Genomic DNA, 25,376 nt, shown 5'->3' on the forward strand with positions numbered 1-25,376 from the left:
GTTTTCCGGGATATATATAGGTGCACTAAGAGGCCGTTGTGCATTGTGCAAATGCTAATGAGTGGTTGGTTGGTTGGTTGGTTGGTTGGGTGGTTGAGTGGTTGAGTGAGTGGTTGAGTGAGTGAGTGAGTGAGTGAGTGAGTGAGTGAGTGAGTGAGTGAGTGAGTGAGTGAGTGAGTGAGTGAGTGAGTGAGTGAGTGAGTGAGAGTGAAAAATAGTTGGATGGGTGAGAGAGTGGGTGAGTGAGTGGGAGGGTGAATGGGTGAGTGAGTGATCTACTGAGTTTGTGGGTGAGTGATCATGTGATTGACCAAGTTATGCGCTGAGCTTGTGATTGAATGAGTTATCGAGTGAGTGATCAATTATCCACTAATTTTGGGAGTGAGGGATCATGTGAGTGATCGAGTTATTATCTGAGCTTGTGAGAGCGTAAGTGAAGGTGAATGACTGTGAGTTGGGGTGAGTGAGGGTGAGTGAGGGCGAGTGAGTTAATTTTATGACAACAAATTTATTCCCAAACAGAACAGAACCCAACTCTTCTGATTAAGATAAAAAAAGCAGTTTGCACTGCTCTGACTTCTTTTAACCCATTCACTTGGTTATGTCACTTGGTTAATGGGTTGAAGCAACACGATTTGTGCATTAGCTTTATTCAAATATAGAAAACTGCACTTGAGCTGCAGCGCACCTGAGACAACTACGTTACCTAGGGCAAGCTCCAGGCCTGCAGATACCAACAAGGAATCCTCACACCTCTAGCTGCTATTGTTAGCCTCCACCTAATTCCTACTATTTGGGTCGCAACTGGTAATTACTGAAGACATGAGCTGGGTAAGGCAATAGTTATATTTATAGCATATGCAGACAGTGTTTATGGGAGAACTACTGTTGGACAGCTGTGTGGTATCGCAAACTGAACTGGTTAGATTGCTAGTTGTTAGGAAGATAGTATCTGACCAATACATGGACAAAGAGGCCATCTTGTTATCAACACCTTCTTAATTGACATCTTCACTGAAACTGCTAGACCAAATTAGAGATCTCTTGGGACATGTTTGGAATATATTCAAAGAGTGGCTACATAATACGCCAATTACTTGGCGCCAGTTAACACGATACCAATGCACGGAGCACCCTGCCAATTTACTTAACATGTGACTGTCTCCCTGGTCCAGTGGATACAGCGCCTGCCCAGAGAGCAGAAAGTCAGTGCTTTCATCTCCGAGATGTATCACATCAAAAGATGCTAGAGATGGTACTTATTGTTACCCTGCTTGGCTATCAGCATTAAGGGGCTAAAACAAGGACTGGCTGGCTCAGAGTCAGCATACTGTGTCTGAGTGGAGTATTCATGTAATAATGTTCATGCAATTACTTTTATATCTGAAATATGAAAATAGTACAGACGAATGTATCGGTAGTTTATTCCGTTTGCTGACACTTGATTTCCGGTATACATGCTGGATGTATTGTTTACTTGGGGGAAAAATACCTGAAATCTTATGGTGGCGTGTATAATGCGCACCCCAATTGGCGCTGCTTCATTTTCTGAAATAAAAGTGTGCACTGTACCGTAAAGTGCAGCATGTATGTCAGTGGGCTACTGTAAACAGCTTTATTTCTGCGCCGTTAAAATATTGCGAATACCACACCAAAGACAATACTGCGACGAGATATTTTTGCGAGTTGCCGTGTTGAGATGACACCTCGATTACCAAACAATAGACAGCTTCTCTCCGAAGCTAGTTAATCTGAGTTGGCCGGAAAGTTGACCAGTGTCATGAAACCGATTCACGCAAGATGGCTTGTTTCCTGTGTGGACGCAATCAAGCAAGGTTGGGAGAAGGCAGGATTACTGTGAGGCAACAGTGACACTAATTGGTCTGTTTACACTGTCATTTGTGATGTATTGTGTGACCATTCTGCATTCATTTGTGTTTTTAACTTATTGACTAAACTTGTGGTTCTGGTTGATGATTTCAACATTTGATGACGTGTTGCAATGAACAAAGTATGTATGTATTATTGTATGTACTTATTTTTGCGTTTTTAATTTTTGCGATTGAGTCTCGTTCGCAAAACTCGCAATAATAAAACGGTCGCAAAAAATTCCCTGTTTACAGTATATACCCGGACTAGTACAAGCATCCACACACACATGCATGTACATTGCTGTATAACAACGCAACCCCATCTCACCTCACCAACTTAGCATGTAACAGAAATCACGGACATGACGAACCTGGACCTGCAACCATGACAGCAATCAGCAGTGGCATACACCAGGAGTTGAATCACATCGTCCACAATTCTATTGGTATATCATGTGACCATCATTCATTTATTTGAGAAACCAACTAGTCCCCACAACCATGAGCGACTCCCTACTTAGTAGTGGCAGTCAGGAGTATGTGTGGCCCAGACGTCTAAGGCGCTGCAAATCGGTGTGCAGAGTTGCATCCTTGGGCACACCAGAAATCTATGAATAGTTTGAATCCTGGTTCCCCTTGATTATGTTACTTATTAAGGTTCAAGCGCCATACCCATGCTCATGAGTTTCACCAAAGTGGTAAACGTCGGATACCTGCATCACTTTGGGCTTTCCATTAAGTTGACACAAGCTGATATATCTGAAACACTGTTTAAAGCAGCGTTAAACCCTACTCACTAACTCACTCACTAGTGGCTATGTTGATCCCTGCATCTGTTAGCCCAAAGCATGACAGCCTGCTATTTTTGTAAACTCACACATATAAAAATATTTAAAAAAATTGTGGTACAACAAACTGAAAAAGCTAAAGTCAGTCACAAAAACAAGGACTAACTGGCTCAAAAACATTTAGTTGTAATTTCAGTGAGTGAAAACTGGCATTATTGGTCATTTAAATAATTGCAAACATAGAACCAAAAAAGAAGTTCTAAAGGTGATTTTCAGTGTATTGCTCAGCATTAGAAATTTGCACTAGTATTATAGTCCTTGAAAACTGCCCAGTTGTTAAGGTATCATGATGACTAGTAGAAATTTTGCTATATGTTATCATTATAAGGACTAGATGACTAAAACTGTTAGTTTCTATCTCTGGTTGCTCTCATAAGCCACAGTTTACCATGCCTTTTAAAATCATGACTGATGTCCATGTTTTTGTACACATTATCCTCTCAGAACCTGTGTCAACAGGACTGGGCATATATACATGTACTGTCAAACCAGTGTTGTCGACACTAGTGCAAACGTAGAAAAAAGACAGCTACCTCTTAACAATCCACTGTACTGAACATTCACCAAGGTAACTTTGATCCCAACCAATCACATAGCTGCTCCAAGAGCAGGGCACCAAAACACAATCTCCTTCATTCTTGTATTGATCCTCAAGGAGCGAGGGAATTCAATTTTCTAAACTTTTTCACAATTTCTAAATTTCTGTCAGTTGGCTTAATGAGCTTCTAACTCAAGTGGTCAGATTCCTCGCTAGTGAAAATGGGGACAATTTAATCATCCTACTGTAAATAACTGTCAAAGAATGGGAAGAAGGTGTACTGAGAAGCACAATGGCGCTTCTCGAGCTGCACCCATGCCCTACAGCTAAAGAATTTTAATCACTTTAGAACTAGTCCTGCTTAATTATTCAGGAAACGTTAAGACAAGAAAGACCGTTCAAATTAAACCTCCAACTCCTACAAATCTAATGATATTTTCTTTAACCTTTCCACAACAAAGATTATTTGCTTAGTAAGATAAAATCTATTTCAAGCACAACTTACAAAAGTTTACAGAGACTTCTGGTTGGTTAAAATGGCTAACATTAACCATGGTGCTAGAGACTTCTGGTTTGTAAAAATGGCTAGCATTAACCATGGCGCTAAAGTCTTCTGGTTGGTGGAAATAGCAAGCATTAACCATCGCGCTAGAGACTTCTGGTTTGTAAAAATGGCTAACATTAGCCATGGCGCTAGAGACTTCTGGTTGGTTAAAATGGCATGCATTAACCATGGCGCTTGAGACTTCTGGTTTGTAGAAAAGGCTGGCATTAACCATGGCGCTAAAGTCTTCTGGTTGGTGGAAATGGCTAACATTAGCCATGGCGCTAGAGACATCTGGTTTGTAAAAAAGGCTAGCATTAACCATGGCGCTAAAGTCTTCTGGTTGGTGGAAATAGTAAGCATTAACCATCGCGCTTGAGACTTCTGGCTGGTTAAAATGGCAAGCATTAAACATCGCGCTAGAGACTACTGGTTGGTGAAAATGGCATGCATTAACCATGGCGCTAGAGACTTATGGTTTGTAAAAAAGGCTAGCATTAACCATGGCGCTAAAGTCTTCTGGTTGGTGGAAATAGTAAGCATTAACCATCGCGCTTGAGACTTCTGGCTGGTTAAAATGGCAAGCATTAACCATGGCGCTAGAGACTTCTGGTTGGTAAAAATGGCTAACATTAGCCATGGCGCTAGAGACATCTGGTTGGTTAAAATGGCAAGCATTAACCATCACGCTTGAGACTTCTGGCTGGTTAAAATGGCAAGCATTAACCATGGCGCTAGAGACTACTGGTTGGTAAAAATGGCAAGCATTAACCATCACGTTAGAGACTTCTGGCTGGTTAAAAATAAAATGGCAAGCATTAACCATGGCGCTAGAGACTACTGGTTGGTTAATATTGCAAGCATTAACCATGGTGCTGGATACTTCTGGTTAGTTAAAATGGCTAACGTAAACCATGGTGCTAGAGACTTCTGGCTGGTTAAAATGGCAAGCATTAACCGTGACGCTAGAGACTTATGGATGGTCAAATGGCTTAACCATGGCTAGCATGGTGGTCATACCCGATATTGTCACTGTTAATTGAGTTGTTACACCATCCTTCTGCTCGCCTTTGAGATTGGGTAGATCATGTTTGGTTAATTTTTCTAGTTTTTATAGACATAAAGTAAACAAAAAAATATCAAAGAAATTGCAAATGGATCTGTCAAAATATTAAAAATTGCTACATCCATAAAATCTGATTTTGATTTGTTTCCATTTTCAAACAAGTATGTTTTTCAGATTTGAGCATTCAATTTCACACATGATATATTTTGCTCGATTTCATCTTGACTGTTTGAGTTAGTGATAAAGACAATCTGTCATTTGATGCTTAAATGTATGCACGATTCAGGGATGAATGTACCACAGATGTGTGTGAAATGTGATGATGTCATGGGGGTCTCATAACACAAAAACATGACTTGGTAAACACTTTCCAGTATGGTGGAATGTTACCTTCTGCTGTTTTGGATTTGCGCAATTTCTAACACATGCTAAACAAATCCAGGGTTATTGACAATGTTTCATTGGTGATTTGATTCGCAACAGGTGAAGTGAAATGGGGTTTAACGTCGTGTCCAAGAATATTGCACTTATACAGCGACTTGCATGTACCTGTATGTGTGTGTGTGTGGCTGCTTGTCCTTGTCCGGACTGATGCCGATTTATAGTGCTAGCACACTGAGATACCATGCCGCAGTAAAACATAAATACCCCACTCAGACACAGTATACTGACTCCGAGCTGACCAGTCCTTCTTTTAGCCCCTTAATGCCGAGCGCCAGACAGGGTAACAACAAGTAGCATCTTGTAAAGTCTTTTGGTATGACGCAGCTGGGGATAGAACCTCAGACCTTCCGCTCTCCGGGCGGACGCTCTACCACTAGACCACGGAGGCGGTCGATACACCACAGACACCCATGATCACTAATGTGCTATTTCTTAAAATTGAATTTTCAGAGTAAATATTTGATATTTACACTTCAAAATTTACAGAAACAAAGATGTGAATGGTGATTCTGTAGAACAAAAAAACGATATTTACAATGTACCTTGTTTTCAGGGGTCATCTACAGTAATTTTGCTTTGTGTAAAACGACTGCAGATACTATAGAACAGAGAATCTTCTTGATGACATTTCAATTTTATTCAATTTGGAAATGAGTGTTAAACGACTTACCGTATTCGACGTAATAAGCGCCCAGGGCGCTCTCAAAATTAGAAATAGGGGGCTCTTATTAGAATATTAATTTGGTGGAAAAAAAACAGAGTTGAAAGATAAATTTCATGGTTTATGCTGACGGTCTGAACTGTTTATATACGACAGGTATATTTTTCCAGAATTTAATTGCCCATAATTAAGGGTGCATATAACACACGAGTGTGTATTATACACGAATAAATAAGTCTTGTGTACATTGATCAATCGGAAGGGGTGCTAATTGGGATTGTTCACTTGCCAATATATTAGCAAATATCACCGTGGGCGCTTATTAGAGCGGGGCGCTTATTACGTCGAATACGGTATATGGCATCCAGGGGGTTAGAGAACACAATTGTTCTTCGTCTCAGCACTTCTGCATCAACTAGATACACCATCCCATCTTCTGCATTCCTATCGACTGCACTGTATGATTAGTGTTTTGCAAAGTGCAAAGAAAAAATGGCTTTGTTTAGTTACACAAACAATTCACAGCGTTTGTCAACTCTGAGTCAGTGTCTATAAATTGCATGACACGAATCATAAAAAGAGAGGCTGTTCAAGTGAACCTCGATACGAGGGCTATTCCGTGTCAGTTCAAGTGGCTTAGCTGGCGGATACAATATATTCCCACAAGTTTTTTTAATCATAGTAAACTCAGAAAGAAAGTCTGTCAAAATTTATAGCTTTGAAATTATTCATATCATTATAAACAAGAGTTTGCCACTAACGTGGCTATATCCCCCGCCCCTGTTGCAGAATTTATGACATTATTAAATCTAAACATACCATAACCTTTTTTAACCGAGTTGGAACTGAAGTGTTTGGAACCTAAGTCCATCTTGCTGCCATGGAAACGTAAAAAAATAAAAATTCCTTAATAGCAAAAGGCACCAGTTCAGCATGTACCTGACAGACCTGCAAAGTTTGATGAAAACATATTGAACGGTTTATGAGTTATGCTTCGGAAACGAACCCTACCCTCACAGAACCTAAGTCCATCTTGTTGCCATGGAAACGTAAAAAAAAAAAAAATTCTAAAATTTCTAAATAGCAAAAGGCACCAGTTCAGCATGTACTTGAGAGACCTGCAAAGTTTCTGAGTTATGCTCTGGAAACGAAACATGACGGACGGACGTACGGACGGAGCCCGTTTCTATATCCTCTGCCAACTTTGTTGGGCGGGGCATAATAAATAAAACTAAATCACTGTATTGTAAAGAGAATTGAATACACAAAAATGTTTGCTTGTTTGTTGTTTAACGCCGCACTCAGAAATATGACTGCAGTCTGTGAATAATCAGGTCTGAACTAGACAATCCAGTGATTGACATCATGAGCATTGATCTATGCAATTGGAATATGATGACATGCATCAACCAAGTCAGTGAGTCTCACCAACCTATGCGACAAGCATGGGTTGATGAAGACCAATTCTAACCCAGATTTTGTACAAAAAATTGTCATGGGATAATGAGATGCATTTAGCCATCTTCATATACATTTTGCCACCCGTGAAGATCAGGGGTAGAATACATCTTCAGCAACCCATGCTTGCCGTAAAAGGCGACTATGCTTGTCGTAAAAGGTGACTAACGGGATCGGGTGGTCATGCTCGCTGACTTGGTAGATGCATGTCATTTTTTCCGAAATGTGTGGATTGATGTTCATGATGTCAATCACTGGATTGTCTGGTCCAGACTCGATTATTTACAGACCGCCGTCATACAGTTGGAATATTGCTGAGTGCGGTGTAAAACAACAAACCAAACCAAACCAAATCATATACATTTTGCAAAATAACCATTTCAGTGTAATTCACCTTCCACCAGCAGTGCACAGATATTTCATACTCAGACGAATGTCCCTATACAGAAACGTGCTGGTGCAACTCACCGTGAATTTGTCTGCAGCAGTATAGTCTTCATCTAGAAATACCCTTGCTCGGTCGTACCTCACCAGCTCCTCCGAGGCTAAGATTGTTCTGAATCAAAGAAATAAGATAGCTACAACAACAACAACAACAACAACAACAAGTTTACTGTGCAAAACTCCACTCAAATGAAAGCTTATGGCTCTACATTGTTATTACCCTGTTCAATAGATCACGATTTTCATTCTCAGCTCCTTGGGGAATATACAGCTGCCTGTCACATTATCCAATGGTCTCAATGAAAGTGCAAAGACTTAGAGAGGAGTTCAACAGTTAGGTGTGTTTGTGTGGAGAGGTTAGCGTCATGTCTGGAATTTTTTTAGGGAATTACAGTTCAACTCAATAAACAACAAATCTAATTGTCACATTTTTACCCTGAAATTGAATGGGCCATTTCCATCACGGCACTGAAGCTCACCTGTATCTTGAGTGGACAGTTTCAAAATGTCTCCTAACATCATCATTGTTATTCAAATAAATCTTGAGAACTCAAAACTAGCATTATTTTGTTTGTTTGTTGCTTAACCCCGCATTCAACAATATTCCAGCTATATGACAGCGGTCTGTAAATAATCGAGTCTGGACCAAACAATCCAGTGATTGACATCATGAGCATTGATCCACGCAATTGGGATCGATTACATGCATCAACCAAGTCAGCGAGCCTGACCACCTGATCCCGTTCATAAGTCACCTCTTATGACAAGCATAGTCGCCTTTTACAGCAAGCATGGGTTGCTGAAGACCTATTCTACCCCGGGTCTTCACGGGTCCAAAACCAGAATCAAAGTGTAATGATTTGAACCTGATGTCATAATAAGGAGAAACATACTGTCCAAGTTTCAACTCCATAAGTCTGGCTATTTTTAGGAAACCAAATTTACAGAGCCAAATATACTTCTTCTTCTTTTATGTTTTTTTTTGTCATTTAACGCATGGGTGAATGAGTGAGTTGGGTTTAACACTGTTTTTAACAGTATTCCAGTTATATCATGGCGTGTCAGCTTAATGTGGGAGGAAAACCCCAAGTGATGCAGGTCTAAGACGTTTACCACTTCGGTGAAACCCATGAGCACGGGTATGGTGCTGACAAACCTAGAAACATAATCGGGGCGAACCGGAATTCGAACCCACAATCATACGTTTCTGGCAGGCCCAAGGTATGCAACTCTGCACAGTGAATTGCAGCACCTTAGATGACTGGGCCACCCCCATTTAACGCATGAAGCATGACAGTCTCATCTGGCCATGACACAAACACATTTCACTTTCAGTCAGGTGAGCTAAAAGCCTGCTATGCAAAAACTTTACATATCAAAAGCTTTGCCTAACCACCAGCTTTATAAATTATTATGAAGTAGACATCACTTGATACATAAAATAGCTTGGAGAATTTCAACATTTCAACAATCAAGTTTTGGGTGTGGATGGGGGTATGTCTCAAAATTTAAGGAATATATTTTATTATCCAACAATGAACTTTGTAACTGCTCCCTAAGACTCAAGAAAAACAGAACATTGAAGGGTATCACATACCTCTACATGTTTGGCAAGACGAGAGGGTAAGGTATTGGGGTACTGGGGTATTGGGAATCTTTTTTTATTTCAGTAAAAAACAGTTTGTTTGGAAATGTAGCTATAACCAACCCTGACAACATGGGCCTCCTGCATCTTGGCAAATTGTCCGAGAAAATTGTCCTTTGAGTTCCTGAGGGAGGTAATTCTGCAGCTAAATCTGCCCACCTAGTTCGCCTCAATAAATTATCATGGAGGTGGATAAATCTGTTTTAGCATACACATATGCAGCTGTTTCCAACAAACAGCTTATTAATAGTTGGTGACTACCCTGAGAATGATCTCAAATGATTTAAAACTATAAATCAAAATGAAAGTTCGCTTGTGCTAAATCCAGTTATCTCTTTTTTTTGGTCACGATTTCAAACATCAAGGCGTGCCGGTATTTGCTTAAACAACAGACGATATCTACAAACATTCCCACTCTCACGACATAAGGAGTGGATACAGATGGGTTGACTAAACAAACGACAAGATTGTCATTCAGTTGTTCACATATATATATACATGTCCTCATATAAAACTACTGAGCAGTTGAATGGGGCTAATAGAAAATCTGTCCAATCTTTTGATATTATGTATGTTTAATAATCTCAAGGCCTGGTGAGGAATTTAAAAATATATTGACTTGGTTTATATATTTGATATCAAAAGATATAAAGGCAATATTCTATTTATTATCCAACTTCATTCTTCCAACTTTTTCAGTCTGTAAACAGTGAGTGAGTGAGTATTGTTTTACGCCGCTTTTAGCAATATTCCAGCAATATCATGGTGGGGGACAACAGAAATGGGCTTCACTCATCGTACCCATGTCAGGAATCGAACCCGGGTCTTCGACGTGACGAGCAAACGCTTTAACCACTAGGCTACCCGACCGCCCCTCTGTAAACAGAAATAGGAAGCGCCTTAGTGTAAAAAGTACTATTGCCTATTTTATAGTGCTAGCCCACTGAGATACCATGACGCAGTTTAATATGAATACCCCACCCAGACACAGTATACTGACTCCAAACTGACCAGTCCTTGTTTTATCCTCTTAATGCTGAGTGCCAGGCAGCGTAACAACAAGTACCATCTCTTAACATCTTAACGTATGATGCAGCTTGGGATCAAACTCCAGACCTCCCACTCTGTAGGCAGATGCTCTACCACTAAACCAAAAAGGCGGTTCAGCGGGATTAGTGATGTCATTTTATTGTGACGTCATGGCAACTGATCACCTCCCAGTGGTCTGTGATCTCCAAGGGCTGATACTTTCTTGATCTCAGACCAGTGATATCTCCTGTGGAAGCCAGGGTTTTGGATCATAAATGTGTCTCACTGCATGCGAATTTGACTTAACGCTGCTTGCAACAAGATTTCAGCTGTATCACTCACATAAGCTCAGCATAAAGTAAAGCTTAAAATGACGTAGACTGTATATGTTTACTAAGTTTAGAGTAAGAGAATTTTATGTTTTAGCACTTATAGTCCACAAATGTAATCTGCTACAGAGTTGCCATCTATCTAATGGTAAAAGTGGTAGTCCACAAGGAAATGTCACTAGTCCTGCTACAGTTGCCATCTATCTAATGGTAAAGTGGTAGTCCATAAGGAAATGTCACTAGTCCTGCTACAGTTGCCATCTATCTAATGGTAAAAGTGGTAGTCCACACGGAAATGTCACTGGTCCTGCTACAGTTGCCATCTATCTAATGGTAAAAGTGGTAGTCCACAAGGAAATGTCACTAGTCCTGCTACAGTTGCCATCTATCTAATGGTAAAGTGGTAGTCCATAAGGAAATGTCACTAGTCCTGCTACAGTTGCCATCTATCTAATGGTAAAAGTGGTAGTCCACACGGAAATGTCACTGGTCCTGCTACAGTTGCCATCTATCTAATGGTAAAAGTGGTAGTCCACAAGGAAATGTCACTAGTCCTGCTACAGTTGCCATCTATCTAACAGTAAAAGTGGTAGTCCACAAGGAAATGTCACTAGTCCTGCTACAGTTGCCATCTATCTAATGGTAAAAGTGGTAGTCCACAAGGAAATGTCACTGGTCCTGCTACAGTTGCCATCTATCTAATGGTAAAAGTGGTAGTCCACAAGGAAATGTCACTAGTCCTGCTACAGTTGCCATCTATCTAACAGTAAAAGTGGTAGTCCACAAGGAAATGTCACTAGTCCTGCTACAGTTGCCATCTATCTAATGGTAAAAGTGGTAGTCCACAAGGAAATGTCACTGGTCCTGCTACAGAGTGGCCATCTACCTAACAGTAAAAGTGGTAGTCCACAAGGAAATGTCACTGGTCCTGCTACAGAGTGGCCATCTACCTAACAGTAAAAGTGGTAGTCCACAAGGAAATGTCACTGGTCCTGCTACATAGTGGCCATCTACCTAACAGTAAAAGTGGTAGTCCACAAGGAAATGTCACTGGTCCTGCTACAGAGTGGCCATCTACCTAACAGTAAAAGTGGTAGTCCACAAGGAAATGTCACTGGTCCTGCCACGGATTTGCCATCTATCTAACAGTAAAAGTGGTAGTCCACAAGGAAATGTCACTGGTCCCGCCACGGATTTGCCATCTATCTAACAGTCAAAGTGGTAGTCCACAAGGAAATGTCACTGGTCCCGCCACGGATTTGCCATCTATAAAAGGTGGTAAAAGTGGTAGCCAGCGACAGAGTTGCCATCTATATGACAGTCAAAGTGGAAATGTCACCAGTCCCTCCTGCATATTATTAGTCTCAGACTAGCAGACTCAGGTTAACCTCAAACAATGTATCAGGTGAAACCAGGGGTCCGGAAAATTTAAAATCCCAATCGGACATTTACATTTATGCCACGCCCCCTTCAAACAGCGTGTTTTAGTACGACTTTTTACACACAAATTACAAGTTGTTACGTATTCATAATATGATGAATTATGAATTGTTTCAATTTAAATTGTTTAATTCACCGGACAATTAATAACAAATAATATAATTTTAGATATATATGGAAAACATACGTTTGTTTCTGTTATAATAACGATCTGTCAACGTTGTGAACGGTCTAATTAATATTCATGAGTCTGCTCAAGTGTACGCGTTGTAACATTTGGATCGAGACTATTATCCCATATTTGGTTATCACGTGACCTCACGGGGAAAGTGTTTTTTTTAAACTAAAGATTATTTAAAAACAAGACAGATAATATAATCATAAATCCTAAACTATCGTTGATAGCAATAGTTATTTGAATACTTTTTCATCTGTACTTAATTATTGACCATAAAAAAATTTGATATCGATCGTCACAGAAAGCAAAATGGCGGTCAATCAAGATTCAATATACGACTAGCTACTGAAAACAATAAAATCGGCAAATCCTCATTGTATGTCAACCAAGTGAAAGTCGTTTGCCACGACTTACAAAATGATCATTCAGACTTTGTGGGTTTGTGAGATCCGCTCGACTGATCTGCATCGGTCGACTGGCTGTCGTCACGCTTTCGCTTCTAGTCTGAGGTTACGTATCGTAGCATTGTGAGGATAATGAGGTACATCGATGATGCAAGGTATTTATGTACAGTTGTAAACACATTTTACTCAAATTAACAAGATGTTCTCAGTAATAAATCCTCGATTAATCAGTGTCAACTCAGTTTATTGCCTATTACAGTGATTGACCGATTTGACTATCATTCTAGGTACGATGTATTTACAGCAATCAAAACAAACAAAGCTTGTCAGTGTAGATAATCTTCATTGTGTTACAATTGCAGACAGAAATTGCTTAGTCCTAACTGTTGATCATGTCCGGTCAAAATTTAAGAATGTCCGGACAATACTTTTTAAAATGTCTGGACAGAAAAATTTAAATGTCCGGTAAGCAATATTTTAAACCGGACATTTGAGATTCCCAATCGGACATGTCCGGCGCATATGACGGTTTCCGGACCCCTGGGTGAAACCCAAGAGCACTGGCATGGTGCTCTCATCCAAGCATCATGATACTGGAAAATTGAGAAATGAACCTACCACCAGCAGATTCTGACACGACAAAGGGATGCAACTCTGACACACAAATAGTAGCATGTTAGAGTCCCTTGGGTATGGCACTGACAAACCTAGAAACCTAATCGCGGCTAACCGAGATTTGAACCCACAATCATACATTACTGGCCTACCCAAGGGACACAACTCTGCACAGCGAATTGTGGTGCCTCAGACAACTGGGCCATCTGGGGCCCTGCTAAGTAGAGGGGCCACGTCAACTAAGAACTATTCCATTAATTCAAAAGCATTACACAAGATATATGTCCATCATTTAGACGTGGATTATGCTAAACTTGGAAAGTCAACATTCATTGAGCTCAAGCACGATCTGTGTGCCCCTGACTACTGATCATGTAGTCTCATCTTTTGTGTCTTAGATTAATGAAACGTAATAAATGTCAATAATTTTCTCATTGCCCCTGGGATAAATACCTTAATTACTATTTGCTGTAGGATTGTATGATCGATTTCCATATTTACTTTTGAAGTCGTACCTACTTCAAAAAGCAGATATATACGATGTGTCGTTAGGTCACATGAGTTATAGTGCTGACCTGTCAGGGCCATCCAGGAAGATCCAACACAAGAACTGTTTATGACACCAGGGGATAGACAAGTCCAGACTAAGCAAGGCAAGACTCTGCAAATAATTTTAGGCGTAACTGACATAATAATTAAAGGTATTTCTGTCATCTAAGAACTGTTTATGACACCAGGGGATGGACAGGTCCAGGCTAAGCAAGGGTTACTAAAAATAATATTCTGCTGACTCTGCAAATAATTTTAGGTTAAACTGACATAGTAACTAAAAGTATTTCTGTCAATCTGATTTTTTATTTAATTTTAATTTTTTGTCTTAGCATATATGTCACTATATAAGTGCGATAATCTTGGACACAACGTTAAACCCCATTTCACCTCACCTCTTAGCATAATAATCACTTGAATTCAATTAGAACGCAAAAATATATAATTGCAAGATTGTATCTTTTTTTGCTTAAGTTATTGTTATTTAAGCTCCTGAAGCTTTGTACATTAGTGTAGAATATTGTTCAAGCAGCAATGTTGCAACATTTTCTTGTTATTTCAGTATGTAACAAAACCATGAACTAAGGCACTAGTCATTTATTATAGGGCTGGGTGGGTTGATGGGATTAGTTGGGGGTCATGAAAATGACAGCAAAAGAGGGGTGTCTCACGGTGGGGGATGGTATGGAAAAAAAGGGTTAATTTTGTTCCAAATAAAACATTTATAAATGTACACATTATTCAGGGACTGGTTATTTATTATCGGTAGGAGGCAGGTCATGAAAAAAAGTTAAATTAAAAGGAGGTCATCAAAATATGATACAGTCCAAAGGCCAATCTCACCCATACTCCACCATCATATAGATGACCAGTCGCTAGTTCGAATCGCCTGGACAACATGCATAACAACATTGACTGCATCAAGCGTCTGCAAGGCCTTAAGCATCTTTTCAAGAAACATACACTGACTCCACGTCAGATAATAAAATGAAAGTTGTTATACGAAGGAAGCTCAGGTCCATCATGTCTGTGTGGGGTAGTCGGGTAGCCTAGTGGTTAAAGCGTTCGCTCGTCAGACCCGGGTTCGAATCCCGACAGGGGTACAATGTGTGAAGCCCATTACTGGTGTCCCCCGCTGTGATAGTGCTGGATTATTGCTAAAAGCGGTGTAAAACTATTCTCACTCACTCACTCATGTCTGTGTTGAGACAAGAGTCAGAGACAGTCTCTGAAACATGGCAGCTCTTTCAGAAATACAGTAATTGCTCAAACCCCATGTTTAGTGTAACAAGGTATATGTTTGCCATGAACAATTAGAGCTAAATCATGAGATGAAAATTTAAGGTTGTCAGAAAACACATTCACTGCTTGTGCTTTTAAATTCATTTTGATTCAGGTTCAAGTTCACAGTCAAACTGCTTATCAACATCAACGGTATTGACAGCCTGTGGGTTGGATGTGCTACATGTTAGCTGTTTAATGCTGCACACAACAATAGTCCAGACATATATCAAGGTGGCCTGTAAATAATGGAGTGTGGACCAGACAATCCAGGTATGGATATCGTGAGCAATGTCCCACACCATCGGCATACGCATCTTCCCGAAGCAAGAGAGTAAACTGACTACTAAAGTCCAGTTACCACCCTTGCCGAACTAGGCTGGTATTATGGGGTTACATTTTGGCTGGACTAACGAGTCTATGCAGAGTCCAAACAAAATTGCGCATCGAAATCAAAATCCGGTTCGTAAACTGTCGTGCAGATTTCGGTTGATTGCAAGATCTGCAAAGCATGTGCACCGCCAACTCGTTGTTAACAGATATTTTCTGAATCTTTTCATGTTTTTAATCAAGGTGCTCATGTGATTTGATGCATTTCGCAACGTAAGACCCATTTTATCACAATATAGACCTTGATTATCGATCAGATCGTCAGGTCGCTGTTTTCTTTGAAGAAAATGCAAGTGATACGAGAGGTGGAATCTGATTTGTCCATAGGAGAGGCTTAGAAGGGACATAACTCATAATAGCCACTGGTGGTGCTACGATCGAGCCCAGGAATTCCAGCCAAGTTCGGCAAGGGTGGAAACTGGACTTTTAAAGTCAGTTAACTCTCTTGCCTTGGGAAGATGCGGGGTACGAAGACACACAATCAACAAATTACCAAACACAACCAGTCAACCAGAAGCTATTACTGCTATCACACCAAGTTCCAAGAGACTCGGTGGTGATAGACAAAGCCTACATTTATCAGGAAGTTATCAGCTTGTAAAACATCTTTGTGACTACATGTCATACACCATCTGCAAGGTCTAATCATACTGTTAATAAATATAAAAAATTATGGTTATCACTTAACTTCAATAATGCTAAATAAATCATTACTTAAATAAACTGCAGGCCGCTGAAATTTAAAACAGCCCGAGAACAAATCTGCCAGCCTCGGGCCCACAGGTCAATGTCTATTTTAAACACTGATAAGTCAACAATTCAAAAACTTAACAAGTTCACTTATGTTATCAAAAGTAGGACATGCATGTTGCAAGAATGCTGTTTTATTTTGAACGCATACTTTACATAAGTATTATAATAATCTATTGAATACATACTTGCCGAGAATGTCATGCAGAAAGGTACTTAAGAATGCACATATCAAACAATGCTTACATCAAGTGAAGCTTTCTAAGTAGGAGTGTAAATAAATCACTTGAAATTTTGAATTTATTTTATATCCTATATGTGGACTTAGTAATTAACATATTAACACAGTATATGTCCCAGTAAATGGTCTTGTTCAAGTTTCTGCAGAATTACACTTTCTGCTGACTTTCTTGACTGTACACACATGACGCAAGCAACTTGGTGTCCATACATAAAACTTACATTTTACAATAAAGGACAATATTGTCAACAAAGGACATCTGTAAGATCCTTTCAAAAAGATTTTGTTATTTCAATGTAAAATATAAGAAATACCTTTATAATGTTAATGTTTTTAACAGTTTTGCCCTGATTTTTTAGGATACTTTTTCTAATATAGTAATAACAATGTTGCACTTAAAATTATAAGAGGCAGAATACTGAATATTTGTGAGAAATTCTGGCAAATTATCTCAAGAAAGATTACAGTGTTAGACATTGGCACCAATCCTGTAGTCCTTGCCAAACTGCCCAATGGTTAAGGTATCATAAGGACTAGTAGAAATTTGCCCTTTTTAAGAGTTTTGCTATATGTTAGCATTGTAAGGAGTAGTGGACCAAAAGTGTTAGTTTCTATGGCTGGAGTAAGTGAGATGGTTTAACGCCGCTTTGAACAGTATTCCAGTTATATCAGGGCGTGTCAGCTTGATGTGGGAGGAAAGGCCGAAGTGTTGCAGGTCTTAGACATTTACCATGTTAGTGAAACCCATGAGCACAGTTATGGTGCTGACAAACCTAGAAACATAATGGGGGCGAACCGGGATTCATAGGTTTCTGGCATGCCCAAGGGACGCAACTCTGCACAGTGAATTGCAGCTCCTTAGATAACTGGGCCAACCATGGCCCCTCTCAAGAAGGAAAGTACCTGGTACATAGCTGCAGATGGGGTGATTGAGTATGGTTTACGCTGCTTTTAGCAATATTCCAGCAATATCATGGCCAGGAATCAAACCCAGGTCTTCAGGGTGACAAGCAAACACTTTAACCACTAGGCCACCCCACTGCCGAGCTGCAGATGGAGATATATCGTACAGAGAGAGTGAGTGAGTTTTACGTTGCTTTTAGCAATATTCCAGCAATATCATGGGGGGACACCAAAAATTGGCTTCACACATTGTACCCATGTGAGGAATCGAACCCGGGACTTAGGGTTGACGACCAAACACTTTAACCACTAGGCCAGCCCACTGCCCAGCTACAGATGGAGATGTATCGTACAGAGTACACACTGAAGCTGTATGGTTAAAATGAATTGTAACATGGCCGCCAATAATCACAACCAACTCTGGCAGCCTTGTTCATATTGACAAGATGTCACTTACAGCTGACTAATGAGTCAAGGTTGAATGTCAAGGAGGTGGGTGAGGTGTGAACAGGTTCATGCTCGTCATAAGTAATGGACACAGGACTCGTTCCGCAGACGGTGTTTGACTAATAGTCGTCAGACGAGTCAGCGTGTCTTCAAAACAAACAGGTATTGTTCGGTCATCAAGTGTTCGAAGTGTGATCAAGTGTACACAAACAAACAGACACTGCGTGATCGTGAGAATGGAATTTGTAGTCCAGTACAGATCAGACCTAGAATGCTGACGATTTCAGGGAAGAATATGTTTCAAGAAATACCAGTGAGTGGCTTTCGGTGGGTGAGTTGATTGGCTAGTGAGTGGGTGGGTTGAACATAATTCATTCTAGGTTTCTGATATGGGCCTTTTATCTGAAAATTTCAAATATTCCAGAGGTACACCCACACTTGCCCATACAGCACAATGTTAAAATGCCCCATTTTCTTTGAAAATGTGGACCTTTTTTTCAAATATAGGGGCTAAAGGAACAAAATAACTTTATTTCTGGGACTCAATGTCAGTCTGTGTGGGTAGAAGTGAAAGGTCATAGACGCTCATCACCAGACGTGTTACTGACTAAGGATCACATTTAAATAAACATGGGACTAGACTTGGCATCAGGTAAAGCAAGAATCATCAGATGTCTGAGAAATACACCAGTGAGTGAGTGAGTGAGTGAGTGATCATCGCCTGAGAAATATATCAATATTGGGTGAGTGAGTGAGTGAATGTACATCTTTGATACCAAGAGTGTGGTAAGTGAGTGAGTGAGTGGGTGGGTGAAATATTTAGCACATCTTTGACACCACGGGTGTTGTGAGTGAGTGACTGACTGACTGAAAACTTTCTGAGGTTACAGTTAAAAGTCAACTAAAAGCATAAAAAACACAATGCTTCCGTTTCTACAACATAATAAATCTTTCATCAACATTTATCACGTTATTTATAACATCAATCCTCACATTCCAAAATCAATAGATAGCCAATCAGACGACCAATCAGTAACCAGCCAGACAATCTGAAGAAATTGGCCAGCGTCCCTTGTGACCATGAAGCAGGACCTGAGACCAAGAAGCAGGACCTGAGACCAAGAGGCAAGCCCTGAGACAACACACAGAAGCTGCAGACAACACAGGAGAGGTCTCTACTGCACTTGGAAACCATGCAATCCTTCTAATCAGGTTTCACAAACACCCTAATGCAATCCCACACACCAACCTTCTCAGTCTAGACATAGACCTTCATAGATTTGTAGGCCTCATTGTAGTGTTTTTAGAACGCTGATTAAATTCTAGTCTGAGACATTCTTGGGAATTTTAGCACAAGTCAGATAAAGTGAAATGATTCAGGTGTTCATTGCCACGATAAACTCACTCATTGAGACAAATTACTCCTCATGCCATCTAAGTGAACCAACAGTTTGATAAAGCTTCTAAGTTCAAGCCCACTTCAAGTATTAAGGGTTGAGCAACTTCAGAACACATTACATGTCCTATTCAAAAGTTTGATTACAAAACAGTATCAATTTGTGGCAGGTCATGTTGTGCACTTTAAGCAACCTTCCATAAAGTTTGAGGTTTTCCACAGAATTAGAGAATAACCTAAGAGCAATGAGGAATTATGGATTATCTTTCCGTGTGAATTAATTTAGCCTTGGTTAGTTCATGCCAATTGTTCCATTGCTTTCAGTGCTTCTTAGGTTCATGCCTCTGTTCATCCAGAAGTGAATGGGTACCCGGTAGGATGAGGTGATAAGTGACTGTCAACCTTCTTAAGGGTCACACAGGTAGATTGGGTTGTATACATCCCAGGATGCTGAGAACAAAAATCGAGTACACACTGATCCACTGACCATGGTCATAATAATGCAAGGTGCCTGTTGGCAGCCTAGCTGGAACTCTGCAAAATAGATGATGATGATGATGATTATTATTATTACAAATGAATAATGATGATGTCATCCATTGCTTATCCAACTGATTTTGTTGAACGATTTGTAACCATTGCTGAATCTTGGGTTCATCCCTGTCAGCCAGAGACGAAGCAACAGTCAAAGTAGTGGAAACATCTAACGTCTCCTCCTTGGAAGTAGGCAAAGTCTGTTCTATAAGCTGGTAAGGTGGTGGCCTTTGTTTTCTGGGATTCCAAAGGAATCCTACTTGTGGACAGTTTCCCAAAATGATTATGATAATCTGCTCAGAACTGTCTGACAAGCATTATGCAAACGATCATACAATCAGTTCTGCTGTGGAGGACTTTTTACTCAAGCAGGAGTGTGAGTGAGTGAGTGAGTGAGTGAGTGAGTGAGTGAATGAGTGAGTGAGTGGGGTTTAACGCCGCTTTAAACATTATTCCAGTTATATCCCGACTGTCAGCTTAATGTGGGAGGAAAGCCCGAAGTGATGCAGGTCTCAAACGTTTACTACTTCAGTGAAACCCACGAGCACGGGCATGGTGCTGACAAACCTAGAACCATAATTGGGGCGAACCGGGATATGAACCCACAATCATAGGTTTCTGGCATGCCCAAGGGACGCAACTCTGCACAGCGAATCGCGGCGTCAAGCAGGAGTAAGGCTTCTACACCAGCGGGATCCAAGCACTAGGGCTGGGACGATTCACCAACTGTGCCATCCGATACGTATGACGATATATGCATGTGCTCTAATCTGTGGTGCGTAAGATATCTTTTTCAGAGACAGGATGGCCAAATACCAGACACACTAACGATTTACAGATGGCAGTGTCAAGTATGGCGCAAAGGATGAAATTATTTACCGTTTCACTGATCTTTTTCACTAGTACTTAGCACTTTGGTGTAAAAAAATTTAAAGAACAAATTTAAGGTAAGAATCGATACTTTTTGCTTAGTGTGCGATTGTGATCGATACTTGTATCGAGAAGTGAAAAATCGTGATCCACCGATGCATCGGCATATTATCCTACAACTACCAGGCTCTCCATCCTCATGCATTGGCAAAAGTGTGTAAACTTCCGGAAGGGATTCTGTAGAAATAAATCAAGCAACGAACTCCATTAATGCAGTCCATCATAGCTGGGCTCAGAACTTTTCAGCCGCCCCTCTTAGTGAAATGTGGTCCTCATGCATCCTCTGTGCAGTCCCATGCGCTGTTTCTACATCGCTTGGCAACCACTGCCCCAGAATGGTGTCTAACAGTCAAGCAAAAGATAAACAGAACCGAGTCAAGAGTACCAACACAAATGTGCTTGGTGCAGTGACCGCAATGAACAGTCTCAGATGTCAATTCTCCACAATGTCAGAGAAAAGACAAAAGCAGTACAGGATGACATACATACCAGAGTAATAATTCATCCAACATCTCAACAGCAAGAGTTTCCAGAGAGGTTCACAAATTAGCATTATCTCCAAAAGCATTTCTTCCTCTGGAAAACATAATGCATGAAAATCGCTTTTGAGTGAGACACTCTCTTTCATGTCATTTTCCGTATGATTCTCAATGATGTGCCAACGCAAGCCTGAGCTCCATTACCCTATCACTGGACCACCAGCTGGAGGACGGCCTAACTGGGATGATCCCAGAATTGGGGGAAGCAACTGACATATCTGGTCTTCCATGTGCTTCAAAAGTCACGCTCACTTCCGATTAATCCATTATCCAAAATACACGATAAAACAAAAAGGTGTGAGGAAGTGTGGCAATCTGCCAAGCCTGGGATGTTGGAGCGTTTGTCAGAATAGGAGGCCATGATTCGATGTGGGCTTCCTGCCACAACTACACAAAGCAACTAAACAATGAGCAAAATTAGTGTCATAGAAATAACAATACCATTTTTAAAAAATATGATTGATGATTACTGCAACACACAACAACATATCTAAATACTTGCTGTTATGATAAGAAAGAACCATTCATAATTCGTCAAGTGAAAATATATTTCCATAATGCATCAGTTAAACCACTTTCATTCTAGAAAATTGATTAAGATAGTATTTGGAATGACAAGACGAATAATCATGTAAAATAATTATTCAATTTCAGTAATGTTTCATGGAAATGTCATTTGATATGAAAACCATTCTGTGGAGTGGAGCATTCAGTTGTCATGGAAACAGATGCTTTTCCCAAGTTTGTGATCCGTCTTGAAGATCTGAATGTATGTTGTCAGGTCTGGTATCACAAAACTCAGGAACTGAAGCAGGGATTGACAAGTCAAACACTCCACCCATTGGACCATCATTAGATATGATCAGAGCCGTGGGTCTGAAAGTTGAACACTTCAGCCACTGATAGGAATCTGGGGCTTGTTTCTGACAGGTGAATGCTCTACCCACTGGACCATCATCAGATATGATCAGAGACGTGAATCTGAAAGATCCACACTTCAGCCACAGACAAGAACCTGGGACTTGTGTCAGACTGGCGAACACTCCACCCACTGGACCATCATTAGATATGATCAGAGCCGTGGGTCTGAAAGGTCTACACTTCAGCCACTGATAGGAACCTGGGACTTGTGTCTAACAGGTGAACGCTCTACCCACTTAACCATCATCAGATATGATCAGAGCCGTGGGTCTGAAAGGTCTACACTTCAGCCACTGATAGGAACCTGGGACTTGTGTCTTACAGGTGAATGCTCTACCCACTTGACCATCATCAGATATGATCAGAGACGCGAGTCTGAAAGATCTACACTTCAGCCACAGACAAGAACCTGTGACTTGTGTCAGACTGGCGAACACTCCACCCACTGGACCATCATCAAATATGATCAGAGACGTGGGTCTGAAAGGTCTACACTTCAGCCACAGACAAGAACCTGGGACTTTTGTCTGACAGATGAACACTTCACCAACTGGACCATCATCAGATAGGAACCTGGGACTTGTATCTGAAAGGTAAACACTCAACCCACTGGACCATCACAGACTTTTTCAAATCATGTTGTTTATTTTAAAGACCTTTTCAAGTCAAATGCCAATTAAAGAGTCTTCAAGACCAACTCTAAAATTCAAGGTTTTTTCGAGCCCTCGTTGCACCCTAATCCAATCTGTTCTTTGGTTTCAAACATTATAAGTCCACTCAGATACAACATGTTTACAATTATGGGAAACTAAATAAACATGAGTACGATGTCGACAGATCAAGAACATTGGATTTCATCACATGAACAGCAGATTCTGGCTGCAAAGGGATGTAACTCTGTGTGAAGAAATCACAGTGCCTTCTGCCACTGGACCAGAGAAAATGGCCTTCTGAAATATTTTCTGTCCTGAGTGAATGAGTGAGTAAGTACAGGTTTTACGCCGCTTTTAGCAATTTTCCAGCTATAACACGGCGAGTAACACCAGAAATGGGCTTCACACATTGCCTGAGTGAATGAACAGAAGAGTGTATAATCTGTAGTTCCTACAGCTCATTAATTACTCCTTCATCTGCACTTTACGCTCATTAATGAGTGACTGAATTGCATCTGTAACAATATTTCAATTACATCATGGCATTTCAGCTTTATGCAGGAGGAAAGTCTAAACTTACACACAATGTAGGTGTTTACCCAGTGAAATCCACATTCATGGATGTGGTAGTAACCGACAAGCATCAAAATCAGGTGAAATACTGGTACTGAACTCTTCATCTCTCAGTATCTAAGGGAGGCAACTCTGCAAACAGTGGGTTCCAGCAACCACAAGAAACAGTGAAACATATTGAAATTATTGTAACATATTTTCTAGTGTTTAATGACTGTAAATACATATCCTTATCTCAACTAAAACTAAATCACACGAAGGTTGAACATTAGCAAGAAAAATATAAATAAAAAATCATTGTAACATATTTTCTGGTGTTTGTTTAATGGCCAAAAATACATATCCTTATCTCAACGAAAAACCAAATCACATGAAGATTATAGATAGCAAGAGCATTAATACAGAATTAAGCTTGAATAAAGTCCTTTTTCCTTAACATATAATAATAAGATTTGATTATTATCAAAGCACTTGAGACTGCAGGCCTTTGAAACAACCATCCACTATGTAGACAATCAAGACTGAAAGGAAATGTTCTCAATATGCCCCACAGATGAAACCATTCTAATGTCAAATTCAGTCTTTCATGTAACACTTCAAAAGCAGAAAATTGAATAACAGGATATCGAAGTTACTTCCACCGAGTAGGGCTGTAACCAATGGCAACGTATTGATGGTGGTGGACTCAATAGATTTTATTTTTATATCAGTTGTTTTTCAAAACTGACAACATGAACATATTTAAATCAGAATATAATTAACTTTTGAAAATTTGGGGATGGGGGATACTGTTTTACAATTAGGTGTGGTCCCAGACATGCGTAACCAATGTGATTAATAGCTGACTATTACGTATTATACTGAATTTCCTGCTAATTATATAAAGGAAAAAATTGCTACTTTTAAATTCATAGTTGCGGGATCTAGAAATGTGTATGTACTAGGACTGATACGATTCACTTGCGTATTCGGTGAATTCAACCGTATCCATTTATGAATTGAATTCATTATTCGTGGCCACAAGAATCGAATATTTATGAATATGCAATCAAGTGTATTTACATACCCTGTACCTAAATATATCCTTAAGAATATATCATATGCATAGATTTCTTCCAAAACAACACTCTTATGATATTTAATTTAACAGTATTGTGGTCACTGGTCATTGTCGCATTTGAGCAGATAGTTGTACCTGGATAAGAGCAGTATATAAATGTATAATATATTAATAATTAACAAACGATGTAAAATAATTTATGTTGTTATTGTTTCACTGAATATGACAAATAATACATAAACTGCTGACTTGTTATTGTATTTGTGAATTAATATTCGTATTAATTACCCATATTCGTGATACGAATCGTATTTGCCGCATAGTGTATTCGTTGCAGCCCTAGTATGTACCCACAGTACTTTTGATCTAAAGATGTACATGTGTATGTACCCACAGTACCTTGTGATCTAGAAATGGCTATGTACCCACAGTACCTTGTGATCTAGAAATGTGTATGTAGCCACAGTACCTTGTGATCTAGAAATGTACATATGTATGTACCAACAATACCTTGTGATCTAGAAATGTGTATGTATCCCAAGTACCTATGTCATGGTAACATCTAGATCATTATCGGAAGTCGAGATCCCCTGACTCCGTAGTATCCAGGAGAACAGTATTTCTCATGATTAGAAACACGTTGAATCACAGGTGATCTCGCTGACTGGAAAGTGGACGAATATGAACCTAGTTAT

General features: G+C 40.0%; 1 protein-coding gene across 2 annotated transcripts in view; it reads right to left on the minus strand.

Annotated features, from left to right (window-relative positions):
* LOC139452952 (inositol polyphosphate-5-phosphatase A-like) overlaps positions 1–25,376 on the minus strand; it is a 157,067-nt gene that overhangs the window by 69,259 nt on the left and 62,432 nt on the right. For both annotated transcript variants that reach the window (XM_071234574.1, XM_071234573.1), the window contains exon 4: positions 7,899–7,986. In XM_071234574.1, the coding sequence (XP_071090675.1) occupies positions 7,899–7,986 (88 nt within the window). The remainder of the gene's footprint in view (positions 1–7,898; positions 7,987–25,376) is intronic.

The sequence above is a fragment of the Haliotis cracherodii genome, unplaced genomic scaffold, assembly GCF_022045235.1.
Source record: "Haliotis cracherodii isolate W230 unplaced genomic scaffold, xgHalCrac1.p SCAF_9, whole genome shotgun sequence".
Taxonomy (NCBI): domain Eukaryota; kingdom Metazoa; phylum Mollusca; class Gastropoda; order Lepetellida; family Haliotidae; genus Haliotis; species Haliotis cracherodii.